The sequence below is a fragment of the Lepidothrix coronata genome, unplaced genomic scaffold (genome assembly GCF_001604755.1).
Source record: "Lepidothrix coronata isolate B3197 unplaced genomic scaffold, Lepidothrix_coronata-1.0 Scaffold148, whole genome shotgun sequence".
NCBI lineage: Eukaryota > Metazoa > Chordata > Aves > Passeriformes > Pipridae > Lepidothrix > Lepidothrix coronata.
Genome location: NW_016690328.1, coordinates 577261 through 600530, shown reverse-complemented (window position 1 = coordinate 600530; position 23270 = coordinate 577261). Strand labels below are relative to the sequence as shown.

The following is a 23270-nucleotide window of genomic DNA, read 5'->3' as shown; positions in this document are numbered from 1 at the left end:
GTAAGTGACAGCTCTGAGAAGGAGGGGACACAGACAGGAGAAATTCCTGCTGACAACTTGCTTGTTCTCCAGCCTCCCTCAGAGGTGCACACACCCCCCGAGCCCTTTCACGTGGTTTTCAACCGCCCTCATTCCCCTTCCAGGCAAAATCGACATCCCTGACATCTCTGTGTGAGGAGGGTTTGGCTCTGTGTGTCAAAACATCATTAAATGTTTGGTTTAGGAAGTGCCAGGGTGGCCGTCTCAGTGTTGTGCCGGAGTTTGTGTTTCTGGCTCTGTCTTGGGAGCAGTTGTTGGAGCCAGGACTGCTGGGAGCCACAAATCAGTGTGTGCAGAGCAGCATCTCCTTGGCAGAACTGCTCTGAGAGGGGACACTTGACTCCTGGCTTGTCCTCCTGTGTGATTTTCTCCACGTCCTGCTGTAATATGCTTACCTTAAAAAAATTTAACTTCTCTCAGTGCTGTGTGGAGATACTGCAGGCGAGACTTTCAGCTTTACAGCCCCTCCCCGGTTCACAGCACAGCCCTGCCTTGTAGTGCTCCTGTGATGAGAAATGTGTCGTAGCTCATGGAGGATTGAGAAACTGTGGTCTTGGGGGCCATAGAAACCCTTCAGCTGGAAAGGCTGTTCAGGAAACAAGATGAAGTTGTACGGGGCTCGCAAAGCTCTGCGTGTTACAACATTTCACGGCATTTATGGGTTTACGCAGCGCTCTGTGAGTGTTTTATGGGTGAAAACTGAGGCTCTTCAAGCCAGGGAAGGTGGAACATGGAATCGTTGAATCGTTTAGGTTGGGAAAGACCCCTAAAATCACCGAGTCCAACCATTAACCCAGCACTGCCAAAGCCACTGCTAAACCACGTCCCCAAGTGCCACATCCACACATCTTTTAATGACATGAAAGCAAATTTCGCAAATGCCCTTCTTTGATTTTTTTTTTTTTTCGAACAAGCTTTTACGAAAATAGGGAGTGACACTCAGATCAGGAAAGGTTTCAATCAGCTTGGGCTGCACACTCTGGTTTTAATGTGATCATGTATTTCTCGAAGTGTAGAGACACACACGTGTCTGTGCTGATATGTCCCCTCTGTGCTTTGCACCGGGGTCTGCAGCAACCTGGAGAAGCAAAGAGTGTGTGAACTCAGCTCTGGTGTGATTTATGAAGCATCAGAGAGCGTGAGGGCGGGGAAGCACTTCATTTCTCCCCAGTGGTGCGTGCTGGCTTCCCCCTCCCAAGTCTGCTCTCTGATATTTTGCCTGCTCTGCTTTGAAATAAGTTAAGTGATTAGGCCTCTACGGCTTTCTTATGGGAAGATTCTTCCATGGTTTTATTTGATCTCCTGCTGCAGACTAAACATTCCCTTTCTCATTTCCCTGCCCACCTCCCCCACTATTTCCACATAAATAATCTCTCTTTATCCCTAGTGTTTCATTTGTAATAAGCATGGCTTCATGCTGGGTTTCCTTGAAAGCTGCACACTGGCCTCATTTCTATCTTCCTTAAGTGATTTTCAGAGCAGGGGGAGATTGAAACTGATCCTAAATGTTTATCCAAATTGGTCCTCGTTGCCTTTATTTGCAGGGACTTGTGGATGCTGTTGAAATCAGTGACAGCTTTGGCCACTCGTCAGGTTTGAAAGATCACATCACTTATTTGGGTGCCCAGAAGTGAGTGGCCTGAGCAGATTTTGGAATGGTGATGGGCAACACTGGCTTGACCTTGAGCTGGCTGTGTTCTGAGCACATCTCCATGAAGGAGATTCATAGTAATAAATTTAAGGTAGGAAGAGGCCAAGCAACTTGGAAAGCACCAGAAACCATCTTGTTGGTCAGATCAGGGTGGTTTTGGCCCAATATCCTCTCACTAGCAGTGGCTACCAAGGGAAAACAGCATAACAAGGCAAATGTACAACATCCAGCCAGCCTGAAAGGAGGTTTTAGACAGGTGGGGGTTGGCATCTTCTCCCAGACAGCCAGTGACAGGACAAGAGGACACGGCCTTCAGCTGTGCCAGCGAGATTCATGTTGGACCTAAGGATGAATTTCTTTACTGAAAGGGTTGTCAAGCACTGGAATGAACTGTCCAGGAATGCGGTGATGGATTCACCAACCCTGGAAGTGTTCAAGGAATGACTGGACCAGAGCACTCAGCGCTCTGGTCCAGAGCACTCAGCGCTCTGGTCTGGTTGACAAGGTGGGAATCAGCCAAAGGTTGGACTTGATGATCCTGAAGGTCTTTTCCAACCTTAACAATTCTGCGATTCAGCAACTTGCAGCTCCGAGATTTCTGAGCAAGAGCTGCTGGTTTTTTATGTATTAGCATTTGGTAGCTTTGTCTCTCATGCATTTCCCTGGTTATATTTTGTGTTTGTAGAAACTTTGGTACCTTTTCATGCCATGACAGGCATCGCACAGTTTGACATTGCTCCGTGTCTGTGAATTATGTCCTTGCTTGGTTCTGCACCTGCCTCCTGCTGCTTTCATCTGACACTCCTCCCTTCCCAGTATTGGAAAAGATAATGAACAGCCAGTCCCTGGTTACCTTCTCCTGGTCACTCATGAGCTGTTAAGGCATGTTTATAATTTTTCCACCCTCACCCATCTCCTTTCCGTGGAAGAGAGTCAAACAATCATGGAATGGTTTGGATTGGAAGGGACCTTAAAGATCATCCAGTTCCAACCCCCTGCCATGGGCAGGGACACCTTCCACTATCCCAGGTTGCTCCAAACCCCGTCCAACCTGGCCTTGGACACTTCCAGGGATGGGGCAGCCACAGCTCCTCTGAGTAACCTGTGCCAGGGCCTCCCCACCCTCACAAGGAAGGATTTCCTCCTAATATTTAATCTAAATCTATCCTCCTTCAGCTTAAAACCACTCCCCCTTGTCCTATCACTTTATGCCCTTGTCATGAATGATTTTACTTTTTAGTGGATTTGGGGGGTTAGTTTTTATATTAATGTGCACAAACTGCAAACCAGCAAAGCGTTACATGGGATTTATTTAGGAAAGGGCAGAGAATGAGCCACAGGAGCAACTCACTTTTGCTGCTGGAGACTTTCCACACACGGGGCATGAGGAGAGGACATCCTCCTGGAAGGTTTTCCTCCTTTCTTCCACAGAAGTAGCAAAGTGAATGTGTGACTCTCCAGGGAAAGATCATGGGTTTGTGTAATAGAAGGCTGTCTGCAAGATAGCCCCTTCTGGACTTGCTCTTTTCCAGCACAGTAGGAAGGAAAGTGATAAAGGAGCAGCTCTCTCACTTCCCCCACTGCATAACAAATTTAAGTTTCTGATGGTATAAGACAACCTCACTCTCAATCTCCTTTCTGTGTCCTTCCCCCTGTTTGCATAAGAAATAACATTTTTTTTTCACTCATTTGTTAACTGAGATGATTCTCAGGCCCTCAGATACTGGGATATAAATTCCACTACAAATATTCCCAGTGGTAGCACACAGAACCGTGGTGATTTTTTTTGGAGCCCGGGCACGTTTTTCAGACACAAAATGCCCTGACCTGTCAAGCTTGAGAGAGCTGCCAACAAGATGTGTCTTCAGCTGGGGTCAGTGGGAGGCTAAATCCGAAAAATCCAAAATCGGAGACGGATGGAGCGTGTCAGCAAAGCCCCTTTTGCTCCATCGATTGTTTTGTGTTGATTCCTTAGTTTTTCCTGTTGTCACTGCCATCTAATTTAAGGCATTGCTGTTAAATTAAAAGGCATGATTGACTGACTGGCATCTGAGACACATTGCAGCTGTCAGCTGCAAAGACAAACTCTGGATCGAGATGCAAATCTTCCCAAAGATCAGGGGTGTTTGCATGAGGTGTGTAGGTGGAGCCCTCTCAGTTAATTTGTAGGAGGAAAGACCTCTTCTTTTGGCCTCTCTGCTTAGGATTCAGAGCAAGAAATGCCAAATATGAACTTACTGGTTGATTCCGACCCTCTTGAAGTCTTTTCCATTTAACTGGAGAATTAAAATGCATTGGGTCAGCCTTGCATGAAAACTAATTTGTTTTAGTAGGTGATCATGATAAGAACTGACTGAGCAGGATCAAAAAACTCTTTAGAAACTGGATTAAAGGCCTCCCTGGATGACAGTCTCTGTGGCTCTCGAGCCAGTCCCACAAGCCTCAGGTGCAACAGCAGCTTTGAAAAACTCCTGCCAGGAGCCAGGACTGTTCTCCAAAAATCAAAACCACAAGTTAAAGCTCACTGTGGGATCGAGGTGACAGCTACTGGTTGTGATGGGAACCTCTGGAGCTGGAGGCATGAGCCAGAGCCACTCCTGTTAAATGGAATAAAGGGCAAAGCGAGAGGAGCCTGTGGACCTGCGAGGCTGGAGCTGAGCAAAACTTCCCTAAGTGGGAAAGGGTTGGGGGTGTGACCTTCAGAGGAGTCAGTGCCTTTGAAAAGCAAAACCCTTTATAGAGCAGTTGCAGCAGACTCATTATTTCTGGATTAAGGACAGATGGCAACTCAACCCGCATCGATCAGCGGGGTGCAGCAGTTGGTGGAGAGCTGATGAAACAGGAACCTCCAGGGGCAGAAGGGACTTGTCTGCAAAGGGTCCCATTAACTTCAGTGTGAGTCTGTGCTGTGTTTCATGTGGGTTATTTGATTCCCTGCACCACAAAGGTCTCCTCCCAGCCCATGCTTGAAATGTAAGAAGGGGCAGAGCAGGGAGTTGTGTGGTGAACAAGGGGGGATGAGTTTCCTGGAAGGTGGGAAGTCCATGAGGGTTGTGTCAGCTCAACAAGCAGAGGCTGAGGGATGAACTGAGTGACGGGGCCGCTGTGCAACCACTGCAGTGACCACACCCCACTTATGTCTCTTCTGCAGTGTCTGCACTGGGCTGAAAACACCTGTGGGTTGTGGAGCTCAGCTGCTCCACAGCCACTGCAGATAGTTCCCTTCATGGAATCATAGAATCCTTAAGGTTGAAAAAGCCCTCTAAGGTCACCAAGTCCAACTGTCAACACGGCACCTCCCCCATGTTCACCATTAAACCATGTCCTTAAGTGCCATACCCACAAATTCTTTGAACACCTCCAGGGATTGTGACTCCACCACCTCCCTTGGCAGCCTGTTCCAATGCTTGACAATCCATTCAGTAAAGAAATTTTTCCTAATATATAATCTAAAGCTCACGTTGGCACAACTTTAGGCCATGACCTCTCATCTTGCCACTTGTTACCCGGGAGAAGAGACTGACCCCCATCTGGCTACAACTTCATTTCAGGGAGTTGTAGAGAGCGAAAAGGTCTCCCTTCACCATCCATGTCTCCAGGCTGAACTCTCCCAGCTCCCTCAGTGACTACCTTGTTATCCAGCCACCCCTTTCCACCAGCCAGATCCTTTCATAGTGGGCAGAAGAGCCCAGTGTTGTACTCATGGCACAGCATTTTTCCCCCTGAAAGGTAGGATGGGAATAACTTCATATAATAGACCCTTAACCACTTGTTTACAGCTCCACTAAAAAAGACAAATCACTTGAAACAGTGAATGACTAGAGCCAGGAAAAAAAGGAAGATTTCAAAAGGTTTATCTGACAGCCAATAAACAGGATAAATAACATGCAGCATTTAGTTTGTCAGGACCATGGTACAACCTGATGATAAAAAAGGACTGCTCCATAAAGTGGGGAATACCTTTGTCTTGGCTGTAAATGCCTGTGTTGATTTAGGAAGTGCTCTGGTACTTCTCTAACTTCTCTTTAGTACTCACAAATGGGATGGAAACTGAGGAATAAGGAGCGGAAGGAAGTTATCTGTGCTCAACCTCATAAAGAGATCTCGTTCCAGTTAAAGTTTTGAGATCATGATAGTTTTTATCTTATTTTGACTGGTTCTCCCATTGCTGAGGATAAGCAGAGTAAGAGCTACCCCCTCTACTCTGCTCTGATGAGACCCCCTCACTGTAGTGCTGATCCAGCTCTAGGATCCCCAGCACAGGAAGGACATGGAGCTGTTGGAGCAAGGCCAGGGGAGACACCAAGATGATCAGAGGGATGGAGCAGCTCTGCTGGGAGGAAAGGCTGGGAGAGCTGGGATTGTTCAGCCTGGAGAAGAGAAGGCTTTGGGGTGACCTAATTGTGGCCTTCCAGTACCTTAAGAGGGCTACAAAAAAGATGGAGAGAGACTTTGGAGAAGAGCATGGAGTGACAGGACAAGGGGGAATGGCTTCAAACTGAAACAGAGTAGGTTTAGACTAGATATTAGGAAGAAATTCTTTATTATAAAGGTGGGGAGGCCCTGGCACAGGTAGCCAAGAGAGCTGTGGCTGCCCCATCCCTGGAAGTCCAAGGCCAGGTTGGATGGGGCTTTGAGCAACCTGGTCTAGTGAAATGTGTCCCTGCTCATGGCAGGGGGTTGGAACAGGATGATCTTCAAGGTCCCTTCCAACTCAAACCATTCTATTCTAAGATTTAAGAAGTCAAAGACTGGCACCTGCACTATCCCTCACTCTTTCCTGTAGTGAGACCAGGCAGCACCTATTTCTATATATATCTGAGGGGGTCAATGTCATCATAATGGTTTCTATCCTGTAATGCAGACCTGTTTGCATAACCCATCATCAAACTGGGGACACCACGACATCCAGTGAATCTGGGTAACCAGTGTGTATTCTACTTACAAACACAATATAAAATAACTTCTGAAGACACTGGAGCAATTAGACATTTTGTCTCAAAAAAGCATCCCAGGGAAATAAATCCTAACCCCACCTAAGGCTTGTGTGGAGGTGCTTTCTGCCTAAACCTAACTCTAATCTGCAAGGGAGTGAGAGCAAAGAAAGACATCCTGAAAAGGGCAAGCAAAGTGTTGGTTATCTCCTGAAGGTGTCTGGTTGCAGATATCCTATTGATCAGCTCAAGCCAGGCATCAGGATACCTCCCATTATGCCAGTGGCTTCTCCTGTAACTGAAACACGATCTGTGTCCCAGCAGGAAAGAGGAGAGACAAACCTGTTTTCCCAATGCTGTTTAGAAAAAGAACCAGCACAGAAAGTGACTTTTGAGGGAAAGACAATCTTCTTCAAGGTCAAATATTTGTTGTGTGCCAATAACAACTCCATCCTCATGCTGCTGCCAGGATCTCTGAGCTCCTGGCTGGCAGGTTCACTACCCTGCATTTCCATCCTGCTCCATTCTCCCATGTTATTCTCATTATTAAGTACCTGAGCAGCTTCCATGACCATCATCAGTGTGAATGTTGCTGAGCATGTGTTTATTTTCACTCTGTCTTGGGAGGAAAAGTCAAAGCATGGTGGTAGCAGAGTGTGAACTCGTGGCTTTATGCTGTGCAGGTGGATGAATATTGTCCCACCCCTGAGCAAGGGGGTGCTGATAATGTCCCTTTATTCTGATTTGGCATCTAGTTGGGCTTGTTTTTCCAGAGAAGGCTGGTGTCCTGCCTAGTGTGTGTCAGGAGCAGCTCAGAGTACAACCATGATCTCCACTGCCTCAGAAATAGCAATACAGGGGGGCTGAGTCAGCTCGAGTGGATCATCTGCATCTCTGAATTCCCTGGCTCTTGGCAAGGAAAGAAAAAGGGGCTTTATTTCGTTTTTATTTTTAAAAGCCGCATTTGTCTTTTTCCCAGTGTTTCCTGCCTTCAAAAAACTGCATCTTTAGCTCATTATCTTTCTCTGTGCCTGGACACAGCACACAGCTGAATTTCCTGGACCTGAGGCATCTCCAAGGGTAGCTGTGGGTAATGAGAGAATTCACAGCAGGAAAAACAACCATAGGAAAGTGGCCACCTCTGGGATGAAGGGCCACCTCTGCTCCTCCCCATGAGGTGGGCACACGATGGAGCAAAACAGCCAGGCAGCTGAGGCTTATTTTAGCAGATTTTAGCTTGCTGCACACAGGCCACGAGGAGTGAACAGACCACTGAGGGATGTGACAGCTTATCCGTCACCTGAAGGGCCTGGATGATCCCCTGCTGACTTTTTACAACCCAAAACCCAGCTTTGCTTGGCTCCCTGCAGGTGTTTTAACTGTGGGAGGCAAGCCAGACTCAGATGGTCTTCACGGTCCACTCTGCCATCAACATTTATGGACATTCCACCAGGGCTGGTTGTTCCTGGCGACAAGCTGGGAAGATGCAGGGTGGAGAAGCTGCAGAGGCTCAGAATTTCCCTTCTGCCAGTGGCAGGATCATCCCTGCAGCAGGAGTTTGGTGGATCCATCACCTGTCAGGGAGGTAGCTGGTGGGACAAGGGGGGAAAAAGCTGAGTGTTGCTGACACCAGCACTGAGCATGGCTGGGAGGGGAAGCCTAAAAACCATCTTCATCTCATGGTGCTCACAGGTTGCTCCCCATGGGTTCTGGAAGGGTGCTGGAGGGTGAAATCATTCCCCTACCAAAGCTGTCCTCAGGAGTGGTGCCTCTCTGTGGCTTGTCTGCACTGTGGGGAAAAGGAGTGGCCTTGGGTCATAGAACTCCCACCCTTATCCCTTCCCAGCTCCCTGGTCTTCACACAGTGTTTGTTGGGGGAAAGAGGAAGGAGACACAACCTCACTGATGCTGGATTTGCATCCTGAAGTGATTTCTGCTCATGTCTTCTGGGGTTAGAAGACAACACAAAATGGGCAGAAGGTCTTGTGAGAGGGAGACCTCTTTGCCACAGGAAGAACAGGACTACTTAAATCATAGAAATAGATATATCCTGAGTTGGAAGTGACCCATAAAGATCATTGAATTCCAGGACAGCCCCAAGAATCCCATTACGTGCCTGAGAGTGTTATCCAAGTGCTTCTTGAACTCTGGTAACAGGAACAGGGAATAATTGAAGAGAAGTCAATACAAAGGCAATGCTTCTTAATTCATCTCTTATGTCTTGACTTTCAGGTGGGTGTCAGTCTCCTCTCCAGGAACCAGCTGTAGGACAAGAGGGCACAGCCTTGAGCTGTGCCGGGGGAGCTTTAGGTTGGACATTGGGAAGTTCTTTCCAGAGACAGTGATCAGACCTTGGAATGGGCTGCCCAGGGAGGTGGTGGAGTCATTGTCCCTGGGGGTGTTGAAGCATAGCCTGGACGTGGCACTTAGACAAAGTGGGGTTGGGTCACAGGTCAGACTGGATGATCTCAGAGGTCTTTTCCAACCCAGTTGATTCTGTGACTCTGTGACTTTCTGGGCTACCCCGCGGTGCCCAGACTTTTAAGGACACCCGAGCTTTGGGGCTTGGCGGTGGGTACGTCGTAGGCTCTGCCAGGCCGGTATCGCCTCATCCTCCTCACTGAAGCTGATGAGGCTTTTCTGGATTTTGCCCAGGTGGTTGGAACTCGTGGTCGGCTTGGGGCGACTGCACCAAGGACTGCGGGGGAGGCCTCCAGACCCGCATGCGCTCCTGCAAACCCCTTCCCAAGGAGGGCCTCGGCTGCGAGGGAGTCCTGGAGGAGGGTCGGCTGTGCAATAGGAAGGCGTGCAATAGTAAGTGCAGGCATGTTCCCTCCGCATGTTCCTCTCCCTTCCCAGGAGGAGGAGCTTGGCCTTGTCCCTGTAAATAATTCGGGACACTCCAGAGGCACCAGGAAGCTGCTGAAGGGTCATGTTGGAGCAGCAGTCTCAGGGGAGCATGTGGGTGAGGCTGTGCATGGCCCTGCCCTGCCCTGCCTGCCTTGCATGCACACATTGTCCAACACACATGCCTGCAGATCCAGGCCTTCAGCCCAAGAACTAGGGGTTAATCCATAGGAACCAATAAGCAGGCTTGCATCAGGTTTTCGTGTGCTGGTGGTAAACCTGCCACTGATGGCAAAATATCCATCCCTAAAGGCATTGCTTTTAGTTGGAGCCTCTCTCCCATATAGTTAAAGCAGGAAGCTGAGAGACCTTCTCTTTTGCTTCTTTTTTGCTTCTTTTTGGTTTAGTTCAAGAGCAGTGCTCCTGTCCCTCTCTTTTACAAAATGAAACCCACGGTGCCAAGATGTGGAGAAAGATCTGGCCATTAGAGAAACAAAATGCAGGGACTGAGCGAGGCAAAGGCTTCGGTGGATGCTCCGCCCTCCTCCTGTAATGAACCCTCCTTCCAGGTCCTCTTCTCCAGGGAGCAGGGGACAGATTGTCAACACCAGTCACATATCAATGGGTTGAGCTGATGAAGATCCAGCACTTTCATCCCCAGTTCTTCTTTTCCACAAGCTGAGTTGGGAGGGGGATGAAGAGGAAAAACCAACAGTAGACTCAGCTCAGCTCAGCAAATGCAAGCAAATGGCTGATTATGATTATTCCCTTCTTTTTATTTCAAATTCGTGGTGGAGAATGTTTGAACAACTCCTCTGATTAGTCAAATAACTAGGGAAAGTTCAACTGTCTTCAAAGGCTGGGAAGTATCTCCTGATAAAGGGGAAGTTCAAATAAAGATACATAAATATATTCTTCTAATAAGGGCTAAAATGATTTCATGCATATTTTAACATTTTCATAAATTTAAAATATGTTGCAATTAGGCTTTTTTTTTTTAATGAAACCTGGGATACTGAATTTCCTCTCCTTGACTCACAGTTGCTAATCTCCTTCTGAGGTTTGCCCGACACAAGGGATATTTAATCCATGTCCCCCATACTTGCTGGTGACTTTGTCATTGTAACAGAGCTGTGGATTGAGGGTGGGAGTGCAAGGACATGGAAACTGGTCCTGAAAGACACTTGTGGGAGTGAATGGAGCTGGAGGAAGGGCCACACCATTCCTGGTGGGCAATGGTGTGAAGCAGAAGAAGGTGGAGGCGGCACTGTGGGTGGGTAGAGGGGGACCTGCAGGGGTGGTCATTGTTTGAACATGGGGGCACAAGGGACAACAAGCAGAAAAGCTCCTTAGACAGCCCCTCACGTTCTGGACAAACTAGGGGGGACCCAGCTCCCCAGATTCTCTTTGCAGGACACCCATCCTCATCCTTAACCTTCTTCCAAGCCCCTGTTGGATTTTTTCACAAGTCCCTGTTGGATTCTTTCACAAGTCCCTGTTGGACTTCAGTGTGGCGGAATGGACATTTTTCCAAGTCCAGATTCACCATAACTGAGCAAGGAGCAAAACATCTTCTCTTGATCTTCTCCGGGGATGAAACTTTGCCTCTTCTTCATGATAGTTCTCCTGAGGTTGTGGTGGCAAGGAAGGATGGAGTGGGATGGTGGACAGCCATGTAGCCTGGAAGTGTGGGTTGGATTTCCAGCTCCTCTCATTGCACAGAGTACAGCAGTGCAGGATAAATCCTTATTTACTCACTAGTTACTCACTCATTTTCAAGAACACAACATTGAGTAAAGCCAATCCCAGATGCAGCAAACCCTGATTGTACCCCAGACGGGTTCTGATTCAATAAATTATTTCACTATTGTCTCCCTGTCCCCTTTCCATTACATTCCCAGTCAACTCCTGCTCCAAATCACAATGAGATGAGTTCAGCTGAGATTATTTGGGAAGAAAGGATCTTGAGCTAAGTGGAAAACCCAAGTTTGAAAAGAGAGCACACCCACGGAGTGGGGCAGCAAAAATGGATTTATTCCTTTGAAATAAATAAGTTAATTCTGATTAATTGTTCCAAAAGCCTCTTTGGAGACAAGCTGCTGAGCCCCCTTGTGATAATTCCGTGCTGGAAAATATTTGAGGGAAGATGTGAGCAATAAACCTTTCAAGAAGACTTGTCCATGCACATCTTGAGGTTTCTGCCTACCTCAAAACAAACTTGTATCTCTTCATACCTCCCAAAACTGTGCATTTGGCTCTGAACTCACCTCTCAGTGAACCTGTCCCTTGTTGCCTTTGCCCAAGGAGATGCACTTCTGACCCAAGAAGTTTCTAATTTTTTTTGCACATATCTTTTCCTTCTCTTTGCTTTGATCTGCACCAAAACCTAAGAGGATTTAAAAGTAGATTAGAAATCCTGTTTTAAATGTGTCACCGTTATTTTCATATTGACTTTAGCTCATAGATTTGTTAGGGATGAGTAGGAACTTTGTTCTTTCACTGGAACTGTTATTTTCCTAAGTGTTCACTATATATTGCAGTTTAAATAGGTACTATTTTGTTTTAATTAAAAAGAAAGAACAAAAAAAGGAAAAAAAAGGAAAAAGAGGAAGTGGCCAGAAGAAGAACTGTATCCTGAATTATTCAGCATTTGAGTAGCTTGTAATAATGCCTGAGCAGCTTCTCAGGTATTGTGGAGTAGCTGATCTTAATTTTCTAGTAGAGATCTTAATTTTCTAGTAGAAAAAAAATACTCTTTTCCTTGACCAAAAGGTCTGACAAAACAAAACAGGGATTAACACTCTGATATTTTCCTCTTTGCTGTGGAGATAAATTGAAACTTGTCCACTGAGAAGCTGCTGACCAAGCAAGTTGTGTCAGAATAACACAGATACCACCATAACCTTCAAAACAAGGGCAAACCCATCTCTTTTCTTTGGCTTCCCCTTTTCTTCCTTCTGCCAAAGTGTCTCAGAATCTGATGGATGATTAGCAAGAGAACTTTAGCTGTTTATTTGGATCTCCAGCATCTGAGGCAGGTTCTCAGTGAAAATAACTTGAAGTGCTGACACTCAGCTCCCTGGAGCTGCTGAGATGAACTTTTGTGGAAGATCTTTGAGGGTTTCATTGGTTGTTTTATTTTGCCTGGACATGGAAAACGCTGTAAAGGGATTTAGTCTTTCTTGTCACTCAGCTCCTCCCCCAGGTGGACCTTCTCCAGGTCCTGCCATCCTTCCTTTCCCAGAAGGTTCTTCAGCAGGTCCTTCTCTGCAGGAGTGGAAATGGTGGCTCTCAGTGTTTCCAAGAGGTGTCAATTCTGCCAGTTTGTCACCAAAATATGGGCACAGACACCTCGTTCTTAGAGTAGACTCTGAATATATTGTCTGGAGGCCATAATGGTTGAAATCAGTGCACAGGGGTGGCTGAATGACTCCACAGGCACCACTTTTATGTGGTCTTTCTGTTTCTTCACTCATTTTGGCCACCACCTCTGCTCTTTCATGTTTTGGAGTGTCTTGCTGGATGTTCTTCTGGCTAAATTTCCCCAGGGATACATCCCCAAGCCCAGTGAAAAGTGAGCCAGGTAAGCTCTCCACGGGAAAAACCCAGAAGATGTGAAACACTGAGGAAAAACTGTATTGAAGGCTGATCCTAACCTGGAAAGGGAATTTTGTCTGGTAGCAGCAGCTTGGCTTAGGCAGAGCCTTTTTTTGTGGCAGCTCAAGAGACACAATCCGAAGGACAACACTCGGTTTTTATTGTAATCCTGATTTTTTCTTTGCTAGAAGCAAAGGACCAGAGACTACACCTACAGAATCAGGCAGCACAGAGTGATTTATTCCTTTGCAATAAATGAGTTAATTCCAATTAATTGTCACAAAATCCTCTTTGGAGACAAACTGCTGAGCCCTGTTTTGATGCTTTCATGCTGGAAAACACTTCTTTCAAGAAGACTCTCCTCGTCTCCAGCCCAGACAGGGGAGATTTCCTTCATCCCTTGGATTTGGCCAGGAATTACTGTTTTATAGAAGGAAGAAAAAAATGCCAACCCAAGTGTGGTGGGAAGTGCTTGCAGAGGAGTATTCCAGGCCCTCCTACTATGGATGGAAAGGGACACCCACTGTGCTCCAGTGGCCCTTCTTGGCTGCAAATGGCCCTTCAGGTTCCTGAAGCTGTGACTGCTCAGAGGGTCCTCTCAGAGATCCTGGATGGACAACATCCAAACCAGAGTGGGAATGTCATAGGCCTGACCCTGACGTGGTAACTCTGCAGTGCTGGAGAAATCCGTGAACAATCAGGGATGTGGGCAGCCTGCACTTATTCCTGGGGAATGAGAATCCAAAGAGGAGCCAGCTGAAATCCTGCCATCCCATCTGGCAGAGGCAGCACAAACCCATCCCTGACATTTATGAATATGCAGATTGGGCAGATGCATCTCCCCATGGCTGGGGAAGGGGTGACCACATCCTGCCATCGGTGTGACACCGGCACAGTCCTGTCATTCCACGCTGGATTTCCAGCACCCAGCAAGTTCAGCATCAAGCCCTGCAGCTGTGGGACTGTGGTGTGAAGGAATGCACACTGCCCATGACATTCCAAAGGCTGAGCCTCAGTCTCTGCCGCCCCTGATTTCCATTAAAAATAGTCTTTTTGCTGCAGCCATCAAACTGGAATATCCTGGGCATGTGTAGGAGCATCTTCACTCCCTGCTGGCCAGGCTGGAACTCACTGTAAACTGGAAGAGCTTCTTGTCCTATAGATCCTACAGATACCTGCTGCTACTGCAGAGACTTCACCCTGTCCCCTCTTTCAATGGTGGTTCAGACATTTCGGATCTGAGGGTCCAAGATCTCACTCAGAGACATTTTCACAAGTCTCAGATGTTCAAAATGCTTTGGGTGATTGTTGGTGTGATTGCCACATATCCAGTGGCCTCCAAAATGACCCTCTTTTGCATCCACTAAGATCTTGGTTTTTAGGGGTTCTTGCTGATTCTATCTTTTTCTAATTTACCCTTTAGCAGCTGCCAGAGGCCCTAAAAACTCCACAACCACCACCTTTCCTTTCAATTTTATTACACTGAGATTCATTCACCCCATTTGAATGTTTGGGTTTTTTTTTTTTAATAATCCTTTTCCACTCTTTGCTCTGGTCCATCCTTTCGTTCCCACCATCCCAGCTTGCCTGGATAATTTTCATGATCCTGCTGTTTGCTTTGCCTCTCCTGTTTGGGGCATGAGCCCGGTGTGTGTGGCTCTTGTGAGACAGACTTGGATGTTAAAACCTTGGCCCACAGCACTTCGAAGCCTTTACTTTTTTCCCTTTGGTTGTGTTCCAAGGTGCTGTATGTGCCTTCCTCATGGCATTTATGCAGCTGGGATGTAAATCAAGTCCAGGCCTTGCTTTGATCCTGGAATTACTCCTCCCCACTGATCCTGCTGTAGGAAGCAGGCTGCTGAAATGCAACCAGTTCCCCACGGCCTTTGTTTCTTGGCCTCCACACCAAAAAGTTCAGGTGCATAAAACCCACAGCAAAGCATCACTTGCATCAACTTCCCCTTGTTCACAAGGGACCTGGCATCTCCCTGCTTTCTTTGGAACCAAGGTTGATTTTTGCTATTCCTCAAGGAACTGTCCAGCTTAAATCTAAGCCATGTTTGGGGTTAGAGACAGATTTGCTTCTCTGCAGTCCCTTTTCCAAGGGGAGACAGGCTGCCTGCAGCAGTGGAGCGACTCTGGAGGCTGTTTTTGCTGGGAGAGGCTTGGGACAAGCTGGAAGGGTCATTCATTCAGCCACTAGGCCTGATTGGCTTTAATTAGGATGAGAAATAGCAGTGCAGACTCATCATATCTGTCAGGGAGCAAAGGAAATCATTCTGCTCCTTCAGAATCGAGCTCAGTCATTAGGAGATGTCAGTAACAAGGGGCCCAAATAAATGGTGAGAGGAGGTTCAGGGTGCCGGAGTGTCTCTTTTATCTTTCCTTCCTTCTGTCCTGTGTCCTATCTCTCTGTGCATCCATCCATCCATGCTCACTGACTGCTTCTGGAATACCCAGTCCCAAATTTTCTTTGTCACCTTCCTTGCTCTGGGCAGCTGGCACAGCCATCTAAGCTCCACATCTCCTCCTTGATGCCCAGCCCCACTTTCTCCTCCCAGCCTAAACGAGTCTGTGGGAAGCCTCTGGGATTTGCTGCACGTGGAGATTTTGTGTGCTCTTGTGGTTTGTGAGATTTCCTGAAGAGGATGCAAATCAGAGCAGATGAAGGTGGGTGGGTATAGCCGGGGATGGGTGGTGGGAATGGAGCAGGGTTTGTGAGAAGTCCCAAATATGGGACTAATTTAAGTTCCCTCTGAAGCAAACTCAAAAAAATGGGTATTGGAAAAACTAGTTAGAGGTTGGGGGTTTTTTAATTGAATCTCGCAGAGGAAAGTCCCATGATTTTTAGCTAAAAAACCATAGTATTTGAGACCTTTCTATTCCAGTTAAAAGCCATATAAAACCAAGGTGTATGCAAATTCCAGGATGTTTGTCTTTCCCTTCAGGATGGTAGGGGGGTGACTGCCTCATCCTTCCCCTCCAGCCAGCAACCAGTCAGTGCCGGGAAGGTTTGGAGGAGTCGGCGTGTCCAGTTCCTTCATTCCTCAAGTCCTGTTCTCAGGCAACAGTGACGGCAAATAATACTATTTCACAAACTCTTCCATGATCCAAACTGCTGAATATAAAGCTCCTGGCAGGGACTCTCTGAATCATTCCTCTCCCTCCTCTGCTTTCCCTTTTTGGATGGCAATAAAGACTCCTGCCACCACACTGAAGCTTCATTAACCTTTATTAATTTTCTCAGGGTTCCAGGGTCAAATTTGTCACCATTTCATCTCTTGGCAGTTCATACTTCTTGAAAAGATGTCTGATTGTTTTACCTCCTTGGGGGGAAAAGGTCCTCTGTCTGGTACTTGCTGTTTGGAAACAAATTGGCTGCCAGATCTCAGGTTACTGGGGCTCAGCTCTGCTCTCTGCTGTTCCATGTGACTCCAGTGGAGTCAGCTGAGCTCTCCTGATTTACAGCAGGCACTGCTGGTGGGTGGGATCTGGTTGTTGTTTCTCTCTTTGCTCGGGAGGGCACGTGTCAGGATTGCAACACACCCAATAAGGTGGAGAACGGGAATTTTAGTTTCCCCTGTAGCAAATTCAGGGCTGATCCACACGGGATGAAAATGGAAAGCTGGCAGAGTACGGCTTTGGAAGAACAGGGGTGAGAGCTGTCAGTTAGGAGTCAAATGCCTTTGATTCACATTATTTACCTTCTGAACTCAACACCGTGGTCTCCGTGGGAGATTTCCAGATAGGGCACAAGGGTCAGGAGTTCCTCTCTTCCACTGAGCTGGAAAGATTCCCAGCCACAGCTCTGTTGGGACTTTGTTGATGCCAGACTTTCATCTCTCCTTGTTGCTGGTGACAGGGTATAGAGTCTGACAAAGAGACATCCTTTTGAGTTATCCCTTTCCTTTTCACCTGCCCTCACCTGCCTGCTCCACTCAGCATTTTCTGGTCCCTCTACAGAGCATTTCTGAGTAGATCTTTGCTACAAGACAGAATTTTACTCCACAAATTACTGCCAGTCACCACCACAAACCTCGGAGCACTACTGGGGATGGTGGGATTCAGTGCCAGCACGTCTGAAGAGGATAAATCCTCCGCAAGTGCAGCAAGGAGTACAGGCACCCTAGAAAATCATTGCAATTAAAGACCAGACATAAGGGATCATACTCTGCATGGTCCCGAGTCTCACTGAGAAAGAAGAAGTTGAGCTGCCACCCAGCCTGAGTCTCTCAGGCTGGCTTGGTGCTAAATTTCGGGAATTACTGGTGGCCAGGGGTGTTGGGGTTGGCAAGCAGGTGGTGGTGGCAGGTGGCTGTTGTTTATACGTGTAACCTTTGTAGTGAAAGATCTTGCAGAGTGAACCAAGGTGTATTTACATGACCCATTACCTTGCCATAGCCAATGGACGCTATAATTCCAGAAGCCAATCGCTGAGGTCCACAGATAACAGAAAGCGAGAGGACCCTGACGAACTGCAGCACTACGGGTACCCTGCACCTCAAATAGGTAAGCTCTGACCTCCCCCAGCAGCCCCTGGAGCTGGCACTGCCTGCTCCCTGCACTCCCTGGCTCACTGACTCTCTCCACTGTTTCAATGACCCCTCTAACCATCACTTTTCCCCCAGGTTACTGTGGGGGAGACTTTCCCCCGAACAAACGCTCATCACCCAGTTTGTTCCCATTCCATCGCCCTGCAGGGTTTTGTGTTGGTGCCATCAGCCAGAGAAAGCAGAAAGGGTTAGACACAAAGCCCCAACAAGGCCATACATCTCACAGACTGCTCCTCGTCCCGCTGCCTGAGCCACACACATCTGAGCCACCGCTTTGTGTGAACTATCTAAGCAGCCATGGTTCATGAAGCCAAAGCTGACCTTACTGCAATGCAGCCTCTTCGCTGATGTCCTTGACATGCCTTCACACTGAGCGTAGGAGAGGGCAAGCAGGGCTTGGTGAGGAGAGAACAGGACTGATTTCCTCTGTCACTGGGCCTTTAGTGCTGTGCAAGGACTTGTAAGCTCTGCAGCAGGACCTTCCACCCTTCTGCAACAGAAGGGGAATAACATGTAGTAGTCTCAGAGGGTGTGGTATGGGAAGATGGGAATGAACTGGACCTCGGTTTATGCCAGCTCCAATCTGGCATAAACAGTGTTCAATCTGGCATAACCCCCTGACAGTGTTCAAGGCCTGGTTGGATGGGGCTTAGAGCAACCTGGTCGAGTGGAAAGTGTCCCTGCCCAAGGCAGGGGGCTTGGAAGGAGATGATCTTGAAGGTCCCTTCCAAGCCAAACCGGTTAATGATTCTATGATTCAATCTGGAAAGGTTTTGTTCTCTCCCTTCATGGCTTCATTCTCTGGCAGAGTCATCATGGGTCTTGGGCAAAGCAAGGTGTGCTGAACTTGGCCACAGGTCATAATCATTGCCCAGTGACCTTGCAAGCATTCTGTGCTCTAGAAAGGCTTCAGAGAAGTGATTTCATTATAAGTGAGGGTGGGTCTTATGCTGGTGTAGGTCAGCTGTGCTCCACCCAACCCAGTAGGACTTTGCTGTGGTACAGTGTCAGGAGTCTGTGTGGGGTGGAGGCTCTGGGTGTGATCTGGCAATTTTTGGGGTTGTGGCTTTCAACACAAGGCAAGGGATGGTCTGAATTTTCTTTCTACCCTACACAGAAACTGCTCCCCCCAGTGGGAGCAGTTCCACTGTCTGGAGGATCTGTGGCAGCTGGCAAAAGGCTGCAGGAGAGGGAGGATGTTTGCACCACTATAATCTGGTGAATCTCAGCTTAATCTCTCTGTCACACTTGGAGGAAGGGAGGGCACTCCAAGGCAGGTCCTGTGATGTCCCTTGTTGTTCCTACTCTTTCTGGTCTCAGGTGCTTCCTCAGAGCTCTGTTCCAGCCTGTAGCTCTGCCATCAGCTTCATAGCTTGGCGTTTCTTCCTGCTGTGCAGCTGGATGCTGGATCTGGGCTCAGTGACATCCCTATTAACTTCCTACCATGGTGGGCACTGCTGGAGCATGGCTGGCTTAGGCTGTGCTGTCCCTGAATGCAGCATGAGCTGGGAGATGTGCATTGTCCTGCTGCAAAGCTTCCCACATTCCTATCACTGTCTCAGGAGCACCAGCTACAGCCAAGCTGTTCCAGGAAATCAGAATGGAGATGTAGAAACCAGTCAGAAGGTACAGTCCAGCAAGGGATTAGAGGGAATCTTTAGCTGGGGATGCCAAGGCAAAGCCCACACTTTCCCTGGCTGTGGGCACAGTTTGTAGGGGATAAGTCATGTCACTTCAGCTAAAGACCTAGAAAAATATGAAATACAAAAAACATGCCAACCATAAAGGACTAGGGACAAGGGGACAGCAATGCCCAGTTGAAGAGCAGCATTTTCTCCTGCCAGCCCTTCATCTCCCTGGTGCCCAGGTCCTGCTGGCCCACAGGCTCTGGCACTGCTGTGGTGCTGCTCCTGCCCACGTGTCTCTCCCAGCAATAGCACAAGAGCGAGATCCAGCTCAGCAGGTCTCTGGCACGGGCCCTCCCAGCTCAGACTGCTTCCAGGAGGACTTTGCCAGCAGCAGGATGTGAGCAGAGAGGTGTCTTGCACAGGGAGAGATGTCAGATTGACAGACAAGGCCACGGCAAAGAGGGATCCTGGCAGAGGGATGACAGGGATGTGCTGCTCCATTAGTGCCCAGGGAAGGAGTGTCATGGAGAAGCTGCAGGCACTGATGGGGACACACAGCCAGCTGAGCTCAGTTACTCTCAGGGCTGGCTAGGAGCTGGAAAGAATCCTGGACTGTAGTGGTACATCCCTGTGGAGTGACATCCAGTGTCTCATTCTGCGGCACCTGCTGGACCCTCTCCAGCTGCTGCAGCTGGATCTGTGGGAGCAACAAGGGCCATCTCCCTGCTTCAGGTGGGGCACTCACCCCTGTAAAATCCTTTGGGATGCTCCTGGTCATCCCCAAGCTAGTCTGGAGCATTACAGGACTAATCAAAGGTCAACCCAGCAGGGGCAGCTTTCTCAGGCACATCATGATGGAGGGCAGAGCGTGGCCCCTTCTCCTCTGGGGGCAGAGATAAATTTGGTTGAGTGCATCAGGGGGTTGGAGCACCTCTGCTCTGGAGCCAGGATGAAAGAGCTGTGACTGTTCAGCCTGCTGAAAAAAAGGGTCTGGAGAGACCTTAGAGCCCCTTCCAGTGACTGAAGGGGCTCCAGGAGAACGACAGAGGGACTTTGGATAAGTGCATGGAGTGATAGGACAAGGGGCAATGTTTTAAGCTGAAGGAGGATATATTTAGATTGGATATTAGCAAAAAATCTTCACTATCAGGGGGAGTGAGACACTGGAACAGGTTTCCTAGAGAAACTGTGGCTGCCCCATCCCTGGAAGTGTCCAAGGCCAGGTTGGACGGGGCTTGGAGCAACCTGGGCTAGTGGGAGATGTCCTTGCCCATGGCGGGGGGTTGGAGTGAGATGATCTCTTAGGTCCCTTCCAACCAAATCATTCCATGATTCTATAATCTCTGGCAGGTCTATTATAAGACAGCACTGAGCTCTACTAGGTGGCTTTCAGGACCAATGAGCATGGTAGACTTCTTGCCATTACACCAAAATACAGACCCAGAATCCACTTCTGAGATGAATAATTGGAATATGTTTTGCCCAGTAATTTGTATTTGCTGCCATCTGATCCACAGGAGTGCAGAAATTCTTCTCATCCACAGTTTTGATGATGGACAATATTCTACTCCTCTTGAGTGGAGAATGAGAGATCTTGTCTCATGCCTGAGAGAGTCCAGAACTGGGTCTCACATGGTTTGAACATTAGTTAAATTTCTGCAAGGCTTGAGACTTAGTCTGGGTGTAACGTTCCATTAGAGTGAGATAAATTGCTTAGTTCAAAATGACACCAAACCCAGGGAGTAACCAGCACTTAGAAAGTAAACTGTATTATGGGTTTAAAAGCCAGGGATTGGTGCAATGCAAGAGATGATAATTGAGGAGATTTGCCTCTAAGCACAGTTATTTCTGCTGTGAAAGGGCAAAAGCCAGAAGTAATAAAGAAAAGAAAGAGTCAGGAGAGGTGGAATTTGGTTCAAAGGTGCCATTCACTCATCCACTGAGACAGTAACTCTTGTCTGAATATGGTGTTTGCAAAACCCCACCCAGGTCTGAGTGGGGAGGTGGTGGGATGGAGTGGGGAGGTGATGGGATGGTTGGGATGATGGGCTCTCCAAGCCATGAGCTGCTGATGGAGGAGGCCTTTGTGTCTCTGCAGGCTCCCTCTGTCCCACCTCTGGCCTCCCAGAAAGACTTTAGAGCACAAAATGGGAGTGTTTCCCTTCCAAAATCCCCCAGCTCCTTGTCATTAAGGGACTGGGTGCTCTGGGTGCTCTGGGTGCTCTGGGTGCTCTGGGTGCAGGTCCTGGGGAGGTTGCTCAAGGCTGAGGAAGGGTGTTCAACAAGAATTGTAAGGACATTGTCTGTCCATGCAGCGCCCAAGCAGGCAGGGTAGCAGGAATGGCTGGGATCTGTGGGCTGAGAAGGGATCTCCTGGAGTCTGGGCCACTCTGAATGGGAAGTGTTGAAATGATGGTACCACAAAGGAAATTTGCTCATGATGAACTTGGAGCATCCCAGGACTGTCTGTCTGACAGAGCTGGTTCAGTTCCTTACTGGAAAGGTGGGAAAATTACCATGGAAATGCAGATCTTTGTATATCAGGAGATCTAGTATCTGAGAAACAGGATATGGGAGCGATGGTTTCTTGAAGCCCCAAAGCTTTAAAACACACACTGTCTCCCACACATCCCAGATAAAGACCAGTGGTCCATAACATCCCTCTAACTGGAAATAACTGGGCAGATTAATGGAACAAAACACAAAAGCAGAACAGTATTGAGCAACTTTGGCTTAATGAACAACAAATCTCATTATTATCATTACAGTGGCATAGATGAGGTAGGGAAAGACTCATCCTCACCTCCACCTCTTTCTATGTCCAGCCAATAAATGAAGGAATAAAAGTTTGTCCATTTTACAGGAAAGTCAGGTCTTCCTCTACACTTTCCCCCCTCAACAGGCAGGTATTAGTTCCCCAGGATGCAATTAGTGGGCATATTTTTAATTCCCAACCGCTTGAATGACAGGAGATATTCAAAGCACACATGCTGAAAAACATGACACAAACCAAACAAAGTAGATAACTACCCAAAATCCCAATGAGTATCTCAATGAGGGACACAAACACTTGAAATCCTGCATAAAATTCCATAGCACATGGAAAACACTAGTAAATAAAGACACCACCTCGAGGAAAAAGCCAGACATGCACAGCTTTAGGCAGCATTGGGCAGTTTGGTGGTCTCCAACCCTTACAGTCCCCATCACAGCTCTGTCCTGACGCTGCTTTTCATGCAGCTGGTTTATAACTCTCACTGAGATCTCAGGCTGAGATCTCCAACTGTAGAGCCTCTTTCATGCTCCACGTTGCAGCTGGTCTGTTTAATACAGAATCTGAGGCCCAATTTTCTCTGGTAATGGGGTGGTGGTGTGGGATGACACATCCAGGTGCTGGGTGCAGCCCAGGCTGTGCTGTACGACCCCTGAAGTCCCGCTTACCTGTTTCACCCAGCGCTGTGACACTTTTATCATCCATAGTCTGCCAGATGCATCTGTTTGGGATGTGACACAGTGTGGTCTGATGCTCTGAGGAACTTGTTGCTGGGAGGGGATGCCCCTCTGTGACACATCAGAGATGTGCTGCTGTTTATTTGTGCCATATGCCTGTGTGCTATACATACCAAATGTTGCATTCCAGGTTTATCATGTGTAATTATTAGCAATCCATGAAAAAGCTGAGAACCCAAACAATGCATGGCTTAATTAAATGAGACAGAGCCAGCTTTTGTTTTCGTGTGGGGAAGAAAGGCATTTTGTCAAGGGTAGATTCGTGCCTATGAAAACTAACGGAAAACTGTCCTTTCCCAGCCCATGTAACACTTTTGGTGAATTATCTGGATGTTGTGGCCTGCTGAAGCACCCCCAGCAGGGATATTAGTGACAAAGGGGCTATATCTCATTGCTTTTCACTCTCATTTTTTGCTCATTGGGGTATTTTTACTTTCCTTTCCAATGCTGCCCCAACAGGTAAGCAGTTGACAGGGACAGTGTGATGCCCTGGAAGAGTCAGCCTTGTCCC

General features: G+C 47.9%; 1 protein-coding gene across 12 annotated transcripts in view; it reads left to right on the top strand.

Annotated features, from left to right (window-relative positions):
- ADGRB1 (adhesion G protein-coupled receptor B1) overlaps positions 1-23270 on the top strand; it is a 291927-nt gene that overhangs the window by 113997 nt on the left and 154660 nt on the right. For 9 of the 12 annotated variants that reach the window (XM_017828467.1, XM_017828471.1, XM_017828470.1 and 6 more), the window contains 2 exons: positions 9280-9438; positions 17470-17577. The exons of 1 other annotated variant lie outside the window; for it this stretch is intronic. In XM_017828467.1, the coding sequence (XP_017683956.1) occupies positions 9280-9438; positions 17470-17577 (267 nt within the window). Of the gene's footprint in view, positions 1-5299; positions 5420-9279; positions 9439-17469; positions 17578-23270 lie in introns of those variants that run through there. 2 more of the 12 variants (XM_017828477.1, XM_017828474.1) reach the window with 2 other exon arrangements.